Consider the following 18,962-nt stretch of genomic DNA (forward strand, 5'->3'; position numbering starts at 1 on the left):
AGAGACGCCACTTGCAGGTGTTGCGACAGGAAAGGCCACTTAGCATGAGTTTGCAGAGCTCAATTTCCACGTAGCCGCAAGCCATGTGACTACCGTGACCAACCAGAATCGGCTCATTCAAAACAGCCAAACAAAGATGATGGTGCGAGAAAACGGCGCGAGAATCAAAAGCGGGAGACCTACAGCATGGGAATCGGCCAAGCCAGCACAAAAGACGACGAGAAGGTCTACACGAAAGTAGAAATCAAAGGCAAACCATGCGAAATGGACATCGACACCGGGTCTACACTTTCAATTATGTCCTGGACAACACTTAAAACGCTCCTGCCTAAGTTCCAGAAAGCCCAGCTGTCTCGACAAAAAGTTCGCCTCCTCGACTACCAGGGAAACCGAGTTCCTGTAGAAGATGTGGGCACGTTCCAGGTCACCTACGGCGAGTTCCAGAAAGAGCTACCCCTGACCATCGTAAGCAAGCCGCTACCAAGTCTCCTGGGCATGGCCTAGTTCCGAGCCCTCGGCATGGGCTTCACGGGCGTCCACAGCATTGGTGGACCATCCCTCAAAGAAACTCCTCTCCACGAGTTTCGGGATGTTTTTGAGGAGACTCTAGGCAAGTATGTGGGGACCCCTATCTCCTTTAATTTAGACCCCAATGTAGCGCCAATCAGACTAAAGGCAAGACGGGTTCCATTTGCTTTGAAGCCCAAAATCGATGCAGAGCTCGACAAGCTCATTAAGCAAGGGGTGTTAGTTCCTGTAGATCATGCTAAATGGGAAACCTCAATTAGAGGTCAATTAGAATTTGCGCTGACTACAAGTGTTCGATAAATAAGGCGTTGCAGCAGAGTGCCTATCCCGTTCTGATCATGCTCCATCTACTACACTCCCTGGGGCCTGGCAAGCTATTCGCAAAATTAGACCTTGCGCAGGCGTAGCAACAGCTGCCAGTAGATGATGCTACGGCAGAATTGCAGACTATAGTAACTCACAGAAGTGCCTTTAAATGCACTAGACTACAGTTTGGGGTTAGCATCGCCCCAGGGCTCTTCCAGAGTACCATGGAGCACCTTCTACAAGGCCTCCCAGGAGTCATCCCGTATTTCGACGACGTTCTAATTAGTGGCCAAGACGAGACACAGCTAGGAAATAGGGTTAGACAAGTCCTAACCAGATTCAGAGAAGCGGGACTCAAACTTAAATGAGCTAAATGCAAAATAGCGGTTCCATCGGTAGAATTCTTAGGCTACAGAATCGACGGCACAGGCATTCATCCCACAGAAAGCAAGGTCAGGGCCATCCAGAACCCCTAGATCGAAGCCGAACTGCAGGCCTTCTTGGGGCTTCTCAATTTCTACACCATGTTTTTAAAAGACAAAGCCACCATTGCGGAGCCACTGCACAGGCTCCTAGGAAAAAACGTTCCCTGGGTGTGGGGCAAACGAGAAGCAGCTGCATTCAATGCTGTAAAGAAACTTTTGTCTGAGGACAGCTTCCTCATTCAATACAATTCAGAACTGCCCCTAGTATTAATGTATGACACTTCCCCCTTTGGCGTAGGCGCAGTGTTAAGCCATAGACTGCCGAATGGGTTAGAGGTGCCCATCGCCTATTACTCTTGCACTTTATCTAGTGCAGAAAGGAAGTACAGCCAGCTGGACAGGGAGGCATTAGTAGCTGTAGCTGGGGTCAAAAAGTTTCATGAGTACTTGTTTGGCCAAACCTTTGAACTTATTACGGATCACCAGCCTCTTTTGGGACTTTTGGCTGGAGATAAACTGACCCTGGCTGCTCTTTCTCCTCGGATGACCAGATGGTCCATTTTCTTAGCTGCCTATTCCTACAGACTGCTCCACTGACCGGGCAGAACTCTGGGACATGCTGACGCCCTCAGCCGATGCCCCTTGCCTGAACTGTTGGACAACCCGACTCCGGAAGCCCCAGTTTTACTCATTGATGTTGTGTCCCCGGGCCCCATTTCTTCAAGCGAGGTGGCAAGGGCTTCTGCCAGGGACTCTGTTTTGCGCACTGTAATGGGCTGGGTAATGCGGGGTTGGCCTACAAAGGTGGACAGTGGGGATTTTCAATTGTACTTTAACAAGAAAAATGAACTTTCAATGTTGGGGGGTTGCTTATTGTGGGGTGACAGGGTTGTCATCTCTTCGCGGTTAAGGCACAGGGTTTTAGAAATGCTGCATGAGGGACACCCTGGTATTGTTCGCATGAAAGGCCTAGCTCATAGTTATGTTTGGTGGCCACATCTCGACCAAGACGTCACTGAGTGGGTGGGGAAGTGCAGGCCCTGCCAGGAATCCCGCCCAGATCCTCCTATAGCTCCCGTTCGGGAATGGTAAAAACCAAAGGGACCATGGGGGAGGATTCACATCGATTTCGCTGGCCCGTTCCATGGCCAGAACTTTCTAATCATTGTAGATGCATATTCTAAGTGGCTAGAGATTGCTCTAATGCCATCTACAACTTCTGAGGCCGTAATCAAAGTACTCAGAAAACTGTTTATAACACATGGGTTGCCGGACACCCTGGTAGCTGACAATGGGCCCCAATTCATGGCGACTCAATTCGAGGGCTACCTGGCCAAGTTAGGCATTAGACATGCTTTATCTGCTCCTTTTCATCCGGCTTTGAATGGCCTTGCGGAGAGATTTGTGAGAATGGCCAAGGAAGCATTTTCCCGGCTCGATGCAGGGGACTGGCAGGCTAGGATAGATGAGTTCTTAGCTGTGCAGCATGCTACCCCGTTCCCCACCTCGGGCCACAGCCCAGCCGAGCTTTTAATGGGTCGAAAGCTAAGGTGCATTCTCGATCGATTGCATCCCAATTACTCCCCCGATAGCTTCAAAGGGGAAGGGGGAGGACTAAGACAATTCCAAGTGGGAACACCAGTATTTGCCAGAAACTACACCAACGGGCCATTGTGGGTAGAGGGAACCATCATAGGAATTATCGGTCCAAAATCATATACAGTCGATATAGGGCATGATAAAATTTGGAGGAGACATATAGATCAATTGCGTAGACGATTACAACATGAAACCTCAATCATTGTGAGCCCTAACTACCAAAGTTTTCCTGACACAGCTACCTCAAGCCCGAGTAAGCCAGAATACTTATCTGGCAGCCCAGAGTTCCAGCACCGCCCCAGCGAATCGACACTCCCAGCCGGGGATAGCCACACCTCCGGAGAAATCCAGGAGGTTCCATTGGCGGAGCCAGGAGAGACAGGAGGTCCCTCTGACCGCCTCGATGCCTCGCCAACAACTGAACTGCGCAGGTCAACCAGAACTAAGACACGCCCTGGTCACCTGCATGATTTTGTATGTAAATATGTAAATAGATAGGATAAGTGCCTTCTGGGAGTGGAGGGGTGTTATGTATGTATCTATTTTGTGCGGGAAATTCAAAGGTTCAGTGAATTCTGATTGGTTCATGGCTGCCTCTGAAAAGTATATAAAGAGGACTGTTGCCTGTGTTTCTTTGCTGAAGTCTCACCCTGAATTAAAGAGCTGTTGTCACTAGCTTGCTTGTGCCTCTCATTATTCCCATGCTACAACAACTGTCTTCATCAAATAAAAGATAATAAAACTTAAAGACTGGTATATTGTTAAGATTTTTAGCTGGCCATGAAGAACAAGAACAATTTTTAGAACTATTTTGTTCAACTCATTGACTCATTCTTTGTCATCTGCTTTTCAGGCAATTCATCAATTTCATTTTACTTGAAGAACTACTTCTTTATTTTACTTGCATCTCAGCTTTCCTATTTGTAATAGTTGGGTGTGCCTTTTATTGCAAAGGAAAAGATATTGTGCATATTGTTAATGTATAATAAACTCAGTTGTGAATTCAGTCAGGATTGTAAATTTAAAAAAAGGAAAACAAGAGAATATCTTAGCATTTAGTAAGGAAATTAAAGGCTTGCAGAAAATGCAAAGTATTTAAAGAAAAAGAAGAAAAATAATTAAGGAGAGGATCCTATAGACTCTTGAATATTTTCTTTGGAAAAGAAAAGGAAAAGATTGGAGTTGTAGAGTGGGAAATGTTTGAGAAATGCTGAATAGAGCTGAAGTGACATCAGAGTTAGGGTCATGGTTAATCAGTAAGGAGTATTATAGGATATATTTGTAGTACACACACACACACACACACACACACACACACACACACACACACCTGTTTATATAGATATAGAAGCCTCTATTCAGACTTTACTTGTCAATTATGTCAACAGGATAAGATCCCCAATTAAAAAAAGGGCGATCTCCAAAGGCGATCCCATCTGTTTTTTATTATCATCCTATTATTAATGGGGTTTCAACACCAATTTTTGGTCCCATACTTTTGAATTATGTATAGGAAGTTTCCTCCAATATGTTTGCTAGAGTTTATCCTATTGAAGCATCATTTCAAAAATATTGTACTAAAAGTATTGTATCCAATGCATGTAAAAATTTAGCATTAAAATAAATACAAAGATATTGAAGTAAACAAAAGTTTTAAAGCAATTGTAATCACTACATTTTAACTCTTGTTTAAATAGCTATTGTGTTTAATATTATATGCCAAACATACTTTTGTTAGCAAACCCAGGTACATTAAATGCATATAACTTTGTGTATTTGATAAGTGTTAAAATGATTACCAATATAACTATCCCCCTCACCACAATTGGTGGTTTCAAAAAAGAAATAAAATAAAATAAAATCAGTACCTAAATCAAAATTAATTAATACAACAATAAGTAAACCTTAATTAATCATTAATTGAATTCTTAATTCAATTACTTAATCATTGTAATTAATCATTAATACATCAATAGTTAGACCAGAAAAAGTTAATCTTCCATTCTTCCTTTCTTTCTGTATTTTTCCCAGTCTTTCTTCCTCCCTCCTACTTTTATTTTGACGAGGTTTTGAATTTTAACTGGGGGTTGATATATCTTTAAAACTTTTCCCTTTCTTGGAACCATTTCCTCTGATTTGTAGCCCCCATATCGACTCTTCTTGCTTATATAATCAGTCAGTTCATAGAACGAAGAATTAACTCAATAAGATTTTTCAGTTTGAAAAGAAAAGTCCAGTTGTTGCATTTCAATTAATTTTGTGAATGCCTCTGCCAAGTCTTCTTTGTCCTCCGAAACCTTGTAGGGCTGGTCAGTTTCTACTTCTTTCTGCTCCAAATTATATTTTTGAAAAGTTCTGTCAGTTAATTCCAAAAGGACAGGAAGAAAGTTTGAAGATTCTTGAGAGCCAGCCCATTCTTCTCTGTTTTGGTCAAAATGTCTCCTACATTGTCATTGTGCTTTCCTTCAAAAACATCCTCAATTGCTTTTATATCTTCCACCAGTTCTATAAGTTTTTGTTCCATGATTGCTGTTTGGTTATTAATAATTACAATTTGGTTATTCATGGCTTCCTTTATAAATTCTGTAAGATCTATAAAAATATCCTCCTGGCTCTGTGAATCAATTCTCTGTGTCATTTCTGACGCCATTAGAGAGCCTCCACCACTTTCAGGAACTCCTTGCTTGGAAGCCATATTATTTTAAAAGAATTTTTCTTTTCACAGCCATAAAATCTCTTGAACAGCTTTCTCAGATTTATTTGTAATTTATCAAGCAAGATAGTCTTTTCTACACACAGCTCTCAAATCCCAGCAACTTAAATCCAGTCTCTGAGCACAAATCTGTTAACAAACACTTTCATTTCTAACTTTCACTTTTACGCCCACAACAAAGATGCCATTTCCACCTCCAGCTCAGAAAAATCAAGTAGAAACAATGTATCCCAGGAGTTAAGCATAATACTTGCAAAAGCTTGTTCTCCTGCTTCCATTCTGTCTGCTTTTGAATTCAATTAATCTCCTTTTTGACAGCAGAGTCGGTTGCCGGCGTCTGGCTCCATTTAGAATGGAGTCACCACGGATCCGGAGCTTCAGTGGGCTGAGCGGGGAGTTCCAGGGGCTTCCAGGGAGCTCTACCCTCGCCCACCGGCTCTTCTCTCCTTCTTCTCCCAAAGGAGAGATTTTCAAGCCATCTGAAAGCTGATTAGCGCTGTCAGAACGGCTCTAATGGAATTGCGGGGCTGGCGTCCGAAAAGACCGTCTGCGATGCTGGCGGTGCCAACCGGAAGCCAGAGTTAGCCTTTTTCTTGAGTTAATTATTTCGATTTCCTTTATTCATATAATAATTGTTGATTTTCTTTTCCAATAAAAGCTATTGGCATCTTCAATTTGGATTTAATAAATTAATTATTTCTTTGCAGAAGGCTCTTACTTTGGCATAAATAGACAAACTCCATGCATTTGTTTGTGAAATTTCTAAGCAACGTGATGTCACTATTGGATCACAAAATACGTAAATGGATCTATGATTAAATTAAGTTTTATTATTTCTGTGCATGGACTGCCACCCTTCACCCATACCCTGTCTAAGGATTAATAACAGGAAACTTCAGCATATAAGACAAACCAATGTAATCCAAATCAATCAACTACAAAAAGATACAATTTGATCTTAAATTAGTTATAAGGGAAAGAAATGACAAATTTTATATGACAATTGCAAAGCAATAGAAGGGTGGAGAGCAGCATTGCATATCCCTGTATTTGGTGAAATATTGTATATTTCACAGAAAAGAGTAAGTGTCCTTAACCAAAGTTTTACATTTCTCCACTCAATCAGCCTTCCTTGCTTTTCATGCAAGATAAATCCTTAATTAGTTTGAAATGTGTGCTATGTGTAAAATGATTCTATTTTCCTTTGCAGATCAGTTAAAGACAAAAGTGGGTAAGTATGCTGAAGATTCTCAATATTTCAGTAATTTTGTAATTAACCTACAAAATTCACTGACAAAATGTATTTGAAAAAGAATAAAAGTATTAAAAAACTAAGATGCCTTAATAATATTGAGCATTACTACACAGTGAAGGTAGCATTGCCAAATGGAGTTGTAAATATATTTGGCCTTTTTCTTTCCTCATACATGTTCACAGGACATGAGGGGATGGAGGTAAGATAACGAAGGAGCAAAAGAACCTCTGTCAGTGTAATCATGGGGAACGGACTTGGAGTTTTGAAGGTTGAGAAACAGTGGAGTAGTTCATAATTTAGCTACATATTTTATTGTTATCCTTCAGCATCATCCTCAGCCCCTGGCGTACCTTCCTGCCTGGTGGTCCCAAACCCCTCCCCTTCTCCACTTCCCCTTCGTCCTCCAAATCGACCTCTGAGGGGGGCATTTCATTCTGCTTTGTGAGATTAACAAAAAGGTTGCATATAATATTTTAAAAGATTACATACTGGATTGTATATTACATTTGAAACGATGGGCAATCATAAAGTTAGATTTCTGGTTGAAGACCTTTAGACAGATATAGATTTTAGGAATGTAAAAATGTGGGAGGATTTAAACGATTAGTAAACTGAAAAGGAAATGATAAATCTTACAAGGATTTTTGTGTACAATGAAAGTGATCCCAATTCAAAATGTAAATCAAATCGCAATATAGATAGATTTCTTGAGGTAATTATTTTGATTTGATTTATTCATATAATAATTGTTGATTGCTCTGTTTTTCTTTTCAGCCCGTTTAAGGGAAGAAAATGGTAAGTCCAGTAAAAGCTATTGGCATCTTCAATTTAGATTTAATCAATTAAATATTTCTTTGCAGAAGGCTCTTACTTTGGCATAAGTAGACAAACTCCATACATTTGTTCGTGAAATTTTTAAGCAATGTGATGTCACTATTGGATCACTCAATACGTAAATGGATCTATGATTAAATTAAGTTTTATTATTTCTGTGCATGGATTGCCACCCTTCACCCGTACCCTGTCTAAGGATAAACCACAGAAAGCTTCAGCATATAAGACCAACCAATGTAATCCAAATCAATCAACTAGAAAAGGATACAATTTGATTTTAAATTAGTTATAAGGGAAAGAAATGACAAATTTTATATGACAATTGCAAAGCAATAGAAGGGTGGAGAGCAGCGTTGCAGATCCCTGTATTTGGTGAAGTATTGTATATTTCACAGAAAAGAGTAAGTCTCCTTAACCAAAGTTTTACATTTCTCCACTCAATCAGCCTTCCTTGCTTTTCATGAAAGATAAATCCTTATTTATTTTGAAATGTGTGCTATGTGTAAAATGTTTGTACTTTCCTTTGCAGATCAGTTAACGACAAAAGTGGGTAAGTATGCTGAAGATACTAAATATTTCAGTAATTTATTAATCTACAAAATTCACTGACAAAATGTATTTGAAAAAGAATAAAAGTTTTACAAAATTAGAATGCCTTTACAATACTGAGCATTACCGCACAGTGAACATTGCATTGCCAACTAGAGTTGTAAGCATATTTGGCCTTCTTCTTTCCTCATACATGTTCATAGGACATGAGGGGATGGAGGTAAGGTAACCAAGGAGCAACAGATTCTCTGTCAGTGTAATCCTGGGAACTGATTTGGAGTTTTGAAGGTTGAGAAACAGTGGAGTAGTTCATAATCTAGCTACATGTTCCATCGTTATCATTCATCATAGTCCTAATCCCCTGGCGTGCCTTCCTGTCGGACCATCCCAACAACACCCCTCCTCCTCCTCCAGTTCCCCCTCGCCCTCCAAACCGACCTCTGAGGGGGGCACTTATTTCTGCTTTGTGAGCTAAACAAAAAGATTTATATAATATTTGAAAAGATGACCTACTGGATTGTAAATGACATTTGAAAAGATGGGCAATCAGAAAATTAGATTTCTGGTTGAAGACCTATACACAGATATAGATTTAGGAATGTAAAAATGTGGGAGGATTTAAACGATTAGTAAACTGAAAAGGAAATGATAAATCTTACAAGGATTTTTGAGTACAGTGAAAGTGATCCCAATTCAAAATGTAAATCAAACTGGAATAGAGATAGGCTTTTTCTTGAGGTAATTATTTTGATTTGCTTTATTTATATAATAATTGTTGATTTCTCTGTTTTTCTTTTCAGCCCGCTTAAGGGAAGAAGATGGTAAGTTCAGTAAAAGCTATTGGCATCTTCAATTTGGATTTAATCAATTAACTATTTCTTTGCAGAAGGCTCTTTCTTTGGCATAAGTAGACAAACTCCAGGCACTTCTTTGTGAAATTTTTAAGCAAGGTGATGTCACTATTGGATCACGCAATACGTAAATGGATCTATGATTAAATTAAGTTTTATTATTTCTGTGCATGGATTGCCACCCTTCACCCGTACCCTGTCTAAGGATAAACCACAGAAAGCTTCAGCATTAAGACCAACCAATGTAATCCAAATCAATCAACGAGAAAAGGATACAATTTGATCTTAAATTAGTTATAAGGAAAAGAAAAGACAAATTTTATATGACAATTGCAAAGCAATAGAGGGTGGAGTGCAGCATTGCAGATCTCTGTTTTTGGTGAAATATTGTATACAAAATATATACAAAATATACAAAATATTGTATACAAAAGTGGGTAAGTATGCTGAAGATTCTCAATATTTTAGTAATTTTGTAATTAACCTACATAATTCACCGACAAAATGTATTTGAAAAAGAATAAAAGTATTAAAAAATTAAAATGCCTTAACAATACTGAGCATGACCACACAGTGAAGGTCGCATTGCCAACTGGAGTGGTAGTACATTTGGCCTCCTTCTTTTCGCATACATGTTCACAGCACATGAGGGGATGGAGCTAATGTAAGGAAGCGGCAACATATTCTCTGTCAGTGGAATCCTGGGAACTGATTTGGAGTTTTGAAGATTGAGAAGCAGTGGAGTAGTTCATAATCTAGCTACATGTTCCATCGTTATCCTTCATCATAGTCCTAATCCCCTGGCGTGCCTTCCTGTCGGACCATCCCAACAACACCCCTCCTCCTCCTCCACTTCCCCCTCGCCCTCCAAACCGACCTCTGAGGGGGGCACTTATTTCTACTTTGTGAGCTAAACAAAAAGATTGTATATAATATTTTAAAATATGACCTACTGGATTGTATATGACATTTGAAAAGATGGGCAATCAGAAAATTAGATTTCTGGTTGAAGACCTATACACAGATATAGATTTAGGAATGTAAAAATGTGGGAGGATTTAAACGATTAGTAAACTGAAAAGGAAATGATAAATCTTACAAGGATTTTTGTGTACAATGAAAGTGATCCCAATTCAAAATGTAAATCAAACCACAATAGAGATAGGCTTTTTCTTGAGGTAATTATTTTGATTTGCTTGATTCATATAATAATTGTTGATTTCTCCGTTTTTCTTTTCAGCCCGCTTAAGGGAAGAAGATGGTAAGTCCAGTAAAAACAATTGGCATCTTCAATTTAGATTTAATCAATTAACTATTTCTTTGCAGAAGGCTCTTACTTTGGCATAAGTAGACAAACTCCAGGCATTTCTTTGTGAAATTTTTAAGCAAGGTGATGTCACTATTGGATCACTCAATACGTAAATGGATCTATGATTAAATTAAGTTTTATTATTTCTGTGCATGGATTGCCACCCTTCATCCATACCCTTTCTAAGGATAAACCACAGAAAGCTTCAGCATATAAGACCAACCAATGTAATCCAAATCAATCCAACTAGAAAAGGATACAATTTGATCTTAAATTAGTTATAAGGGAAAGAAATGACAAATTTTATATGAAAATTACAAAATAATAGAAGGGTGGAGAGCAGCGTTGCAGATCCGTGTATTTGGTGAAATATTGTATATTTCTCAGAAAAGAGTAAGTCTCCTTAAATGGAAAGGAAGACTCAGAATTCTATACCATCTGGAATCTCTGGTATAGGTGGTTGAAAAATAAATGCAAAAGTTAACACTCACAAGGACAATGTACAATTATTAATTAATCTATATATTATTGTTGTATTATGTGTTCAATTTTACAAAATTTACGTATAAATTGTATAATACCTAGATAATTGATTAGATTCCATATATGTAAATATACAAGATGACTTCATGTTGCCGAACTGTAGAGTTTGAAATGTAATATATTCTTTATTCAATAAAATGAAAAAAAAAATCTTATTTACTCTGAAATGTGTGCTATGTGTAAAATGATTCTACTTTCCTTTGCAGATCAGTTAAAGACAAAAGTGGGTAAGTATGCTGAAGATTCTCAATATTTCAGTAATTTTGTAATTAACCTACAAAATTCACTGACAAAATGTATTTGAAAAAGAATAAAAGTATTAAAAAATTAGATTTCTGGTTGAAGACCTATAGAGAGATATAGATTTTAGGAATGTAAAAATTTGGGAAGATTTAAATGAGTAGTAAGCTGATAAGAAAATGAAAATCTTACAAGGATTTTTGCGTACAATGAAAGTAATCCCAATTCAAAATGTAAATCAAATCCCTATAGAGTTAGGCTTTTTCTTGAGGTAATTATTTCAATTTGCTTTACTCATATAATAATTGTTGATTTTCTTTTCCAATAAAAGCAATTGGCATCTTCAATTTGGATGTAATCAATTAACTATTTCTTTGCAGAAGGCTCTTTCTTTGGCATAAGTAGACAAACTCCATGCATTTCTAAATGAAATTTCTAAGCAAGGTGATGCCACTATTGGATCATTCAATATGTAAATGGATCTATGATTAAATTAACTTTTATTATTTCTGTGCATGGCTTGCCACCCTTCACCCGTACCCCGTCTAAGGATAAACCACAGAAAGCTTCAGGATATAAAACCAACCAATGTAATCCAAATCAATCCAAGTAGAAAAGGATACAATTTGATCTTAAATTAGTTATAAGGAAAAGAAATGACAAATTTTATATGACAATTGCAAAGCAATAGAAGGGTGGAGAGAAGCATTGCAGATCTCTGTATTTGGTGAAATATTGTATATTTCACAGAAAAAGTAAGTCTCCTTAACCAAAGTTTTACATTTCTCCACTTAATCAGCCTTTCTTGCTTTTCATGCAAGATAAATTCTTATTTATTTTGAAACATGTACTATGTGTAAAATGATTCTACATTCCTTTGCAGATCAATTAAAGACAAAAGTGGGTAAGTATGCTGAAGATTCTCAATATTTCAGTAATTTTGTAATTAACCTACATAATTCACCAACAAAATGTATTTGAAAAAGAATAAAATTATTAAAAAATTAAAATGCCTTAACAATACTGAGCATGACCACACAGTGAAGGTAGCATTGCCAACTGGAGTTGTAGCACATTTGGCCTTCTTCTTTTCGCATACATATTCACAGCACATGAGGGGATGGAGCCAAGGTAACGAAGGAGCAACAGGTTCTCTGTCAGTGGAATCTTGGGAACTGACTTGGAGTTTTAAAGGTTGAGAAACAGTGGAGTAGTTCATAATTTATCTACATGTTCCGTCGTTATCCTTAATCATCGTCCTAAGCCCCTGGCGTGCCTTCCTGTCGGACCGTGCCAACTCCACCCCTCCTCCTCCTCCACTTCCCCTGTGCCCACCAAAGCGACCTCTGAGGGGGGCATTTCATTCTGTTTTGTGAGCTTAACAAAAAGGTTGTATATAATATTTGAAAAGATGATATACTGGATTGTATATGACATTTGAAAAGATGGGCAATCAGAAAGTTAGAATTCTGGTTGAAGACGTATAGACAGATATAGATTTTAGGAATGTAAAAATATGGGAGGATTTAAACGATTAGTAAACTGAAAAGGAAATGATAAATCATACAAGGATTTTTGTGTACAATGAAAGTGATCCCAATTCAAAATGTAAATCAAATGGCAATAGAAATAGGCTTTTTCTTGAGGTAATTATTTTGATTTGCTTGATTCATATAATAATTGTTGATTTCTCAATTTTTCTTTTCAGCTGTTTTAAAGAAAGAAGATGGTAAGTCCCCTAAAAGCTATTGGCATCTTCAATTTGGATTTAATCAATTAAATATTTCTTTGCAGAAGGTTCTTACTTTAACATAAGTAGACAAATTCCATGCATTTGTTCATGAAATTCTAAGCAAGGTGATGTCACTATTGGATCACTCAATACGTAAATGGATCTATGATTAAATTAACTTTTATTATTTCTGTGCATGGATTGCCACCCTTCACCCTTACCCCATCTAAGGATAAACCATAGAAAGCTTCAGGATATAAGACCAACCAATGTAATCCAAATCAATCCAACTAGAAAAGGATACAATTTGATCTTAAATTAGTTATAAGGGAAAGAAATGACAAATTTTATATGAAAATTACAAAACAATAGAAGGGTAGAGAGCCGCGCTGCAGATTCCTGTATTTGGTGAAATATTTTATATTTCACAGAAAAGAGTACTTCTCCTTAACCAAAGTTTTACATTTCTCCACTCAATCAGCCTTGCTTTTTTTCATGCAAGATAAATCATTATTTAGTTTGAAATGTGTGCTATGTGTAAAATGTTTGTACTTTCCTTTGCAGATCAGCTAACGATAAAAGTGGGTAAGTATGCTGAAGATTCTCAATATTTCAGTAATTTTGTAATTAAGCTACAAAATTCACTGACCAAATCTATTTGAAAAAGAATAAAAGTATTAAAAAATTAAAATGCCTTAACAATACTGAGCATGACCACACAGTGAAGGTAGCATTGCCAAGTGGATTTGTAGCACATTTGGCCTTCTTCTTTTTGCATACATGTTCACAGCACATGAGGGGATGGAGCTAAGGTAACAAAGGAGCAACAGATTCTCTGTCAGTGGAATCCTGGGAACTGACTTGGAGTTTTGAAGGTTGAGAAACAGTGGAGTAGTTCATAATTTAGCTACATGTTCCATCGTTATCCTTCAGTATCGTTCTCAGCCCCTGGCATGCCTTCCTGTCGGACCATCCCAACTCCACCCCTCCTCCTCCTCCACTTCCCCCTCGCCCTCCAAATCAACACCTGAGGGGGGCATTTCATACTGCTTTGTGAGCTTAACAAAAAGGTTTATATAATATTTGAAAAGATGACATACTGGATTGTATATGACATTTGAAAAGATGGGCAATCAGAAAGTTACATTTCTGGTTGAAGACCTATAGACAGATATAGACTTTAGGAATGTAAAAATGTGGGAGGATTTAAACGATTAGTAAACTGAAAAGGAAATGATAAATCTTACAAGGATTTTTGTGTACAATGAAAGTGATCCCAATTCAAAATGTAAATCAAACCGCAATAGAGATAGGCTTTTCTTGAGGTAATTAATTTGATTTGCTTGATTCATATAATAATTGTTGATTTCTCCATTTTTCTTTTCAGCTGTCTTAAAGAAAGAAGATGGTAAGTCCCGTAAAAGCTATTGGCATCTTCAATTTGGATTTAATCAATTAAATATTTCTTTGCAGAAGGTTCTTACTTTGGCATAAGTAGACAAAATCCATGTATTTGTTCATGAAATTCTAAGCAAGGTGATGTCACTATTGGATCACTCAATACGTAAATGGATCTATGATTAAATTAAGTTTTATTATTTCTGTGCATGGATTGCCACCCTTCACCCTTACCCCGTCTAAGGATAAACCATAGAAAGCTTCAGGATATGAGACCAACCAATGTAATCCAAATCAATCCAACTAGAAAAGGATACAATTTGATCATAAATTAGTTATAAGGGAAAGAAATGACAAATTTTATATGAAAATTACAAAACAATAGAAGGGTAGAGAGCCGCACTGCAGATTCCTGTATTTGATGAAATATTGTATATTTCACAGAAAAGAGTACTTCTCCTTAACCAAAGTTTTACATTTCTCCACTCAATCAGCCTTGCTTTTTTTCATGCAAGATAAATCCTTATTTAGTCTGAAATGTGTGCTAGGTGTAAAATGTTTGTACTTTACTTTGGAGATCAGTTAACGACAAAAGTGGGTAAATATGCTGAAGATTCTCAATATTTCAGTAATTTTGTAATTAACCTACAAAATTCACCAACAAAATGTATTTGAAAAAGAATAAAAGTATTAAAAAATTAAAATGCCTTAACAATACTGAGCATGACCACACAGTGAAGGTAGCATTGCCAACTGGAGTGGTAGTACATTTGGCCTCCTTCTTTTCGCATACATGTTCACAGCACATGAGGGGATGGAGCTAATGTAAGGAAGCGGCAACATATTCTCTGTCAGTGGAATCCTGGGAACTGATTTGGAGTTTTGAAGATTGAGAAGCAGTGGAGTAGTTCATAATCTAGCTACATGTTCCATCGTTATCCTTCATCATAGTCCTAATCCCCTGGCGTGCCTTCCTGTCGGACCATCCCAACAACACCCCTCCTCCTCCTCCACTTCCCCCTCGCCCTCCAAACCGACCTCTGAGGGGGGCACTTATTTCTGCTTTGTGAGCTAAACAAAAAGATTGTATATGATATTTTAAAATATGACCTACTGGATTGTATATGACATTTGAAAAGATGGGCAATCAGAAAATTAGATTTCTGGTTGAAGACCTATACACAGATATAGATTTAGGAATGTAAAAATGTGGGAGGATTTAAACGATTAGTAAACTGAAAAGGAAATGATAAATCTTACAAGGATTTTTGTGTACAATGAAAGTGATCCCAATTCAAAATGTAAATCAAACCACAATAGAGATAGGCTTTTTCTTGAGGTAATTATTTTGATTTGCTTGATTCATATAATAATTGTTGATTTCTCCGTTTTTCTTTTCAGCCCGCTTAAGGGAAGAAGATGGTAAGTCCAGTAAAAACAATTGGCATCTTCAATTTAGATTTAATCAATTAACTATTTCTTTGCAGAAGGCTCTTACTTTGGCATAAGTAGACAAACTCCAGGCATTTCTTTGTGAAATTTTTAAGCAAGGTGATGTCACTATTGGATCACTCAATACGTAAATGGATCTATGATTAAATTAAGTTTTATTATTTCTGTGCATGGATTGCCACCCTTCATCCATACCCTGTCTAAGGATAAACCACAGAAAGCTTCAGCATATAAGACCAACCAATGTAATCCAAATCAATCCAACTAGAAAAGGATACAATTTGATCTTAAATTAGTTATAAGGGAAAGAAATGACAAATTTTATATGAAAATTACAAAATAATAGAAGGGTGGAGAGCAGCGTTGCAGATCCGTGTATTTGGTGAAATATTGTATATTTCTCAGAAAAGAGTAAGTCTCCTTAAATGGAAAGGAAGACTCAGAATTCTATACCATCTGGAATCTCTGGTATAGGTGGTTGAAAAATAAATGCAAAAGTTAACACTCACAAGGACAATGTACAATTATTAATTAATCTATATATTATTGTTGTATTATGTGTTCAATTTTACAAAATTTACGTATAAATTGTATAATACCTAGATAATTGATTAGATTCCATATATGTAAATATACAAGATGACTTCATGTTGCCGAACTGTAGAGTTTGAAATGTAATATATTCTTTATTCAATAAAATGAAAAAAAAAATCTTATTTACTCTGAAATGTGTGCTATGTGTAAAATGATTCTACTTTCCTTTGCAGATCAGTTAAAGACAAAAGTGGGTAAGTATGCTGAAGATTCTCAATATTTCAGTAATTTTGTAATTAACCTACAAAATTCACTGACAAAATGTATTTGAAAAAGAATAAAAGTATTAAAAAATTAGATTTCTGGTTGAAGACCTATAGAGAGATATAGATTTTAGGAATGTAAAAATTTGGGAAGATTTAAATGAGTAGTAAGCTGATAAGAAAATGAAAATCTTACAAGGATTTTTGCGTACAATGAAAGTAATCCCAATTCAAAATGTAAATCAAATCCCTATAGAGTTAGGCTTTTTCTTGAGGTAATTATTTCAATTTGCTTTACTCATATAATAATTGTTGATTTTCTTTTCCAATAAAAGCAATTGGCATCTTCAATTTGGATGTAATCAATTAACTATTTCTTTGCAGAAGGCTCTTTCTTTGGCATAAGTAGACAAACTCCATGCATTTCTAAATGAAATTTCTAAGCAAGGTGATGCCACTATTGGATCATTCAATATGTAAATGGATCTATGATTAAATTAACTTTTATTATTTCTGTGCATGGCTTGCCACCCTTCACCCGTACCCCGTCTAAGGATAAACCACAGAAAGCTTCAGGATATAAAACCAACCAATGTAATCCAAATCAATCCAAGTAGAAAAGGATACAATTTGATCTTAAATTAGTTATAAGGAAAAGAAATGACAAATTTTATATGACAATTGCAAAGCAATAGAAGGGTGGAGAGAAGCATTGCAGATCTCTGTATTTGGTGAAATATTGTATATTTCACAGAAAAAGTAAGTCTCCTTAACCAAAGTTAACCAAACCAAACTTAATCAGCCTTTCTTGCTTTTCATGCAAGATAAATTCTTATTTATTTTGAAACATGTACTATGTGTAAAATGATTCTACATTCCTTTGCAGATCAATTAAAGACAAAAGTGGGTAAGTATGCTGAAGATTCTCAATATTTCAGTAATTTTGTAATTAACCTACATAATTCACCAACAAAATGTATTTGAAAAAGAATAAAATTATTAAAAAATTAAAATGCCTTAACAATACTGAGCATGACCACACAGTGAAGGTAGCATTGCCAACTGGAGTTGTAGCACATTTGGCCTTCTTCTTTTCGCATACATATTCACAGCACATGAGGGGATGGAGCCAAGGTAACGAAGGAGCAACAGGTTCTCTGTCAGTGGAATCTTGGGAACTGACTTGGAGTTTTAAAGGTTGAGAAACAGTGGAGTAGTTCATAATTTATCTACATGTTCCGTCGTTATCCTTAATCATCGTCCTAAGCCCCTGGCGTGCCTTCCTGTCGGACCGTGCCAACTCCACCCCTCCTCCTCCTCCACTTCCCCTGTGCCCACCAAAGCGACCTCTGAGGGGGGCATTTCATTCTGTTTTGTGAGCTTAACAAAAAGGTTGTATATAATATTTGAAAAGATGATATACTGGATTGTATATGACATTTGAAAAGATGGGCAATCAGAAAGTTAGAATTCTGGTTGAAGACGTATAGACAGATATAGATTTTAGGAATGTAAAAATATGGGAGGATTTAAACGATTAGTAAACTGAAAAGGAAATGATAAATCATACAAGGATTTTTGTGTACAATGAAAGTGATCCCAATTCAAAATGTAAATCAAATGGCAATAGAAATAGGCTTTTTCTTGAGGTAATTATTTTGATTTGCTTGATTCATATAATAATTGTTGATTTCTCAATTTTTCTTTTCAGCTGTTTTAAAGAAAGAAGATGGTAAGTCCCCTAAAAGCTATTGGCATCTTCAATTTGGATTTAATCAATTAAATATTTCTTTGCAGAAGGTTCTTACTTTAACATAAGTAGACAAATTCCATGCATTTGTTCATGAAATTCTAAGCAAGGTGATGTCACTATTGGATCACTCAATACGTAAATGGATCTATGATTAAATTAACTTTTATTATTTCTGTGCATGGATTGCCACCCTTCACCCTTACCCCATCTAAGGATAAACCATAGAAAGCTTCAGGATATAAGACCAACCAATGTAATCCAAATCAATCCAACTAGAAAAGGATACAATTTGATCTTAAATTAGTTATAAGGGAAAGAAATGACAAATTTTATATGAAAATTACAAAACAATAGAAGGGTAGAGAGCCGCGCTGCAGATTCCTGTATTTGGTGAAATATTTTATATTTCACAGAAAAGAGTACTTCTCCTTAACCAAAGTTTTACATTTCTCCACTCAATCAGCCTTGCTTTTTTTCATGCAAGATAAATCATTATTTAGTTTGAAATGTGTGCTATGTGTAAAATGTTTGTACTTTCCTTTGCAGATCAGCTAACGATAAAAGTGGGTAAGTATGCTGAAGATTCTCAATATTTCAGTAATTTTGTAATTAAGCTACAAAATTCACTGACCAAATCTATTTGAAAAAGAATAAAAGTATTAAAAAATTAAAATGCCT

General features: G+C 36.6%; 1 protein-coding gene across 1 annotated transcript in view; it reads left to right on the top strand.

Annotated features, from left to right (window-relative positions):
* The first annotated feature begins 519 nt into the window (after positions 1-519).
* The window catches only part of LOC117668705 (uncharacterized), a 70,972-nt gene continuing 52,529 nt past the window's right edge, over positions 520-18,962 (top strand). The window contains exons 1-15 of the mRNA XM_087893607.1: positions 520-610; positions 6,782-6,802; positions 8,190-8,210; positions 9,010-9,030; positions 10,301-10,321; positions 11,119-11,139; positions 12,036-12,056; positions 12,861-12,881; positions 13,449-13,469; positions 14,272-14,292; positions 15,684-15,704; positions 16,502-16,522; positions 17,418-17,438; positions 18,243-18,263; positions 18,831-18,851. Coding sequence (XP_087749733.1) covers positions 520-610; positions 6,782-6,802; positions 8,190-8,210; positions 9,010-9,030; positions 10,301-10,321; positions 11,119-11,139; positions 12,036-12,056; positions 12,861-12,881; positions 13,449-13,469; positions 14,272-14,292; positions 15,684-15,704; positions 16,502-16,522; positions 17,418-17,438; positions 18,243-18,263; positions 18,831-18,851 — 385 coding nt within the window. The remainder of the gene's footprint in view (positions 611-6,781; positions 6,803-8,189; positions 8,211-9,009; positions 9,031-10,300; positions 10,322-11,118; positions 11,140-12,035; positions 12,057-12,860; positions 12,882-13,448; positions 13,470-14,271; positions 14,293-15,683; positions 15,705-16,501; positions 16,523-17,417; positions 17,439-18,242; positions 18,264-18,830; positions 18,852-18,962) is intronic.

This window comes from Pantherophis guttatus, chromosome 4 (assembly GCF_059756535.1).
Source record: "Pantherophis guttatus breed Tessera chromosome 4, ASM5975653v1, whole genome shotgun sequence".
Taxonomy (NCBI): Eukaryota; Metazoa; Chordata; class Lepidosauria; order Squamata; family Colubridae; genus Pantherophis; species Pantherophis guttatus.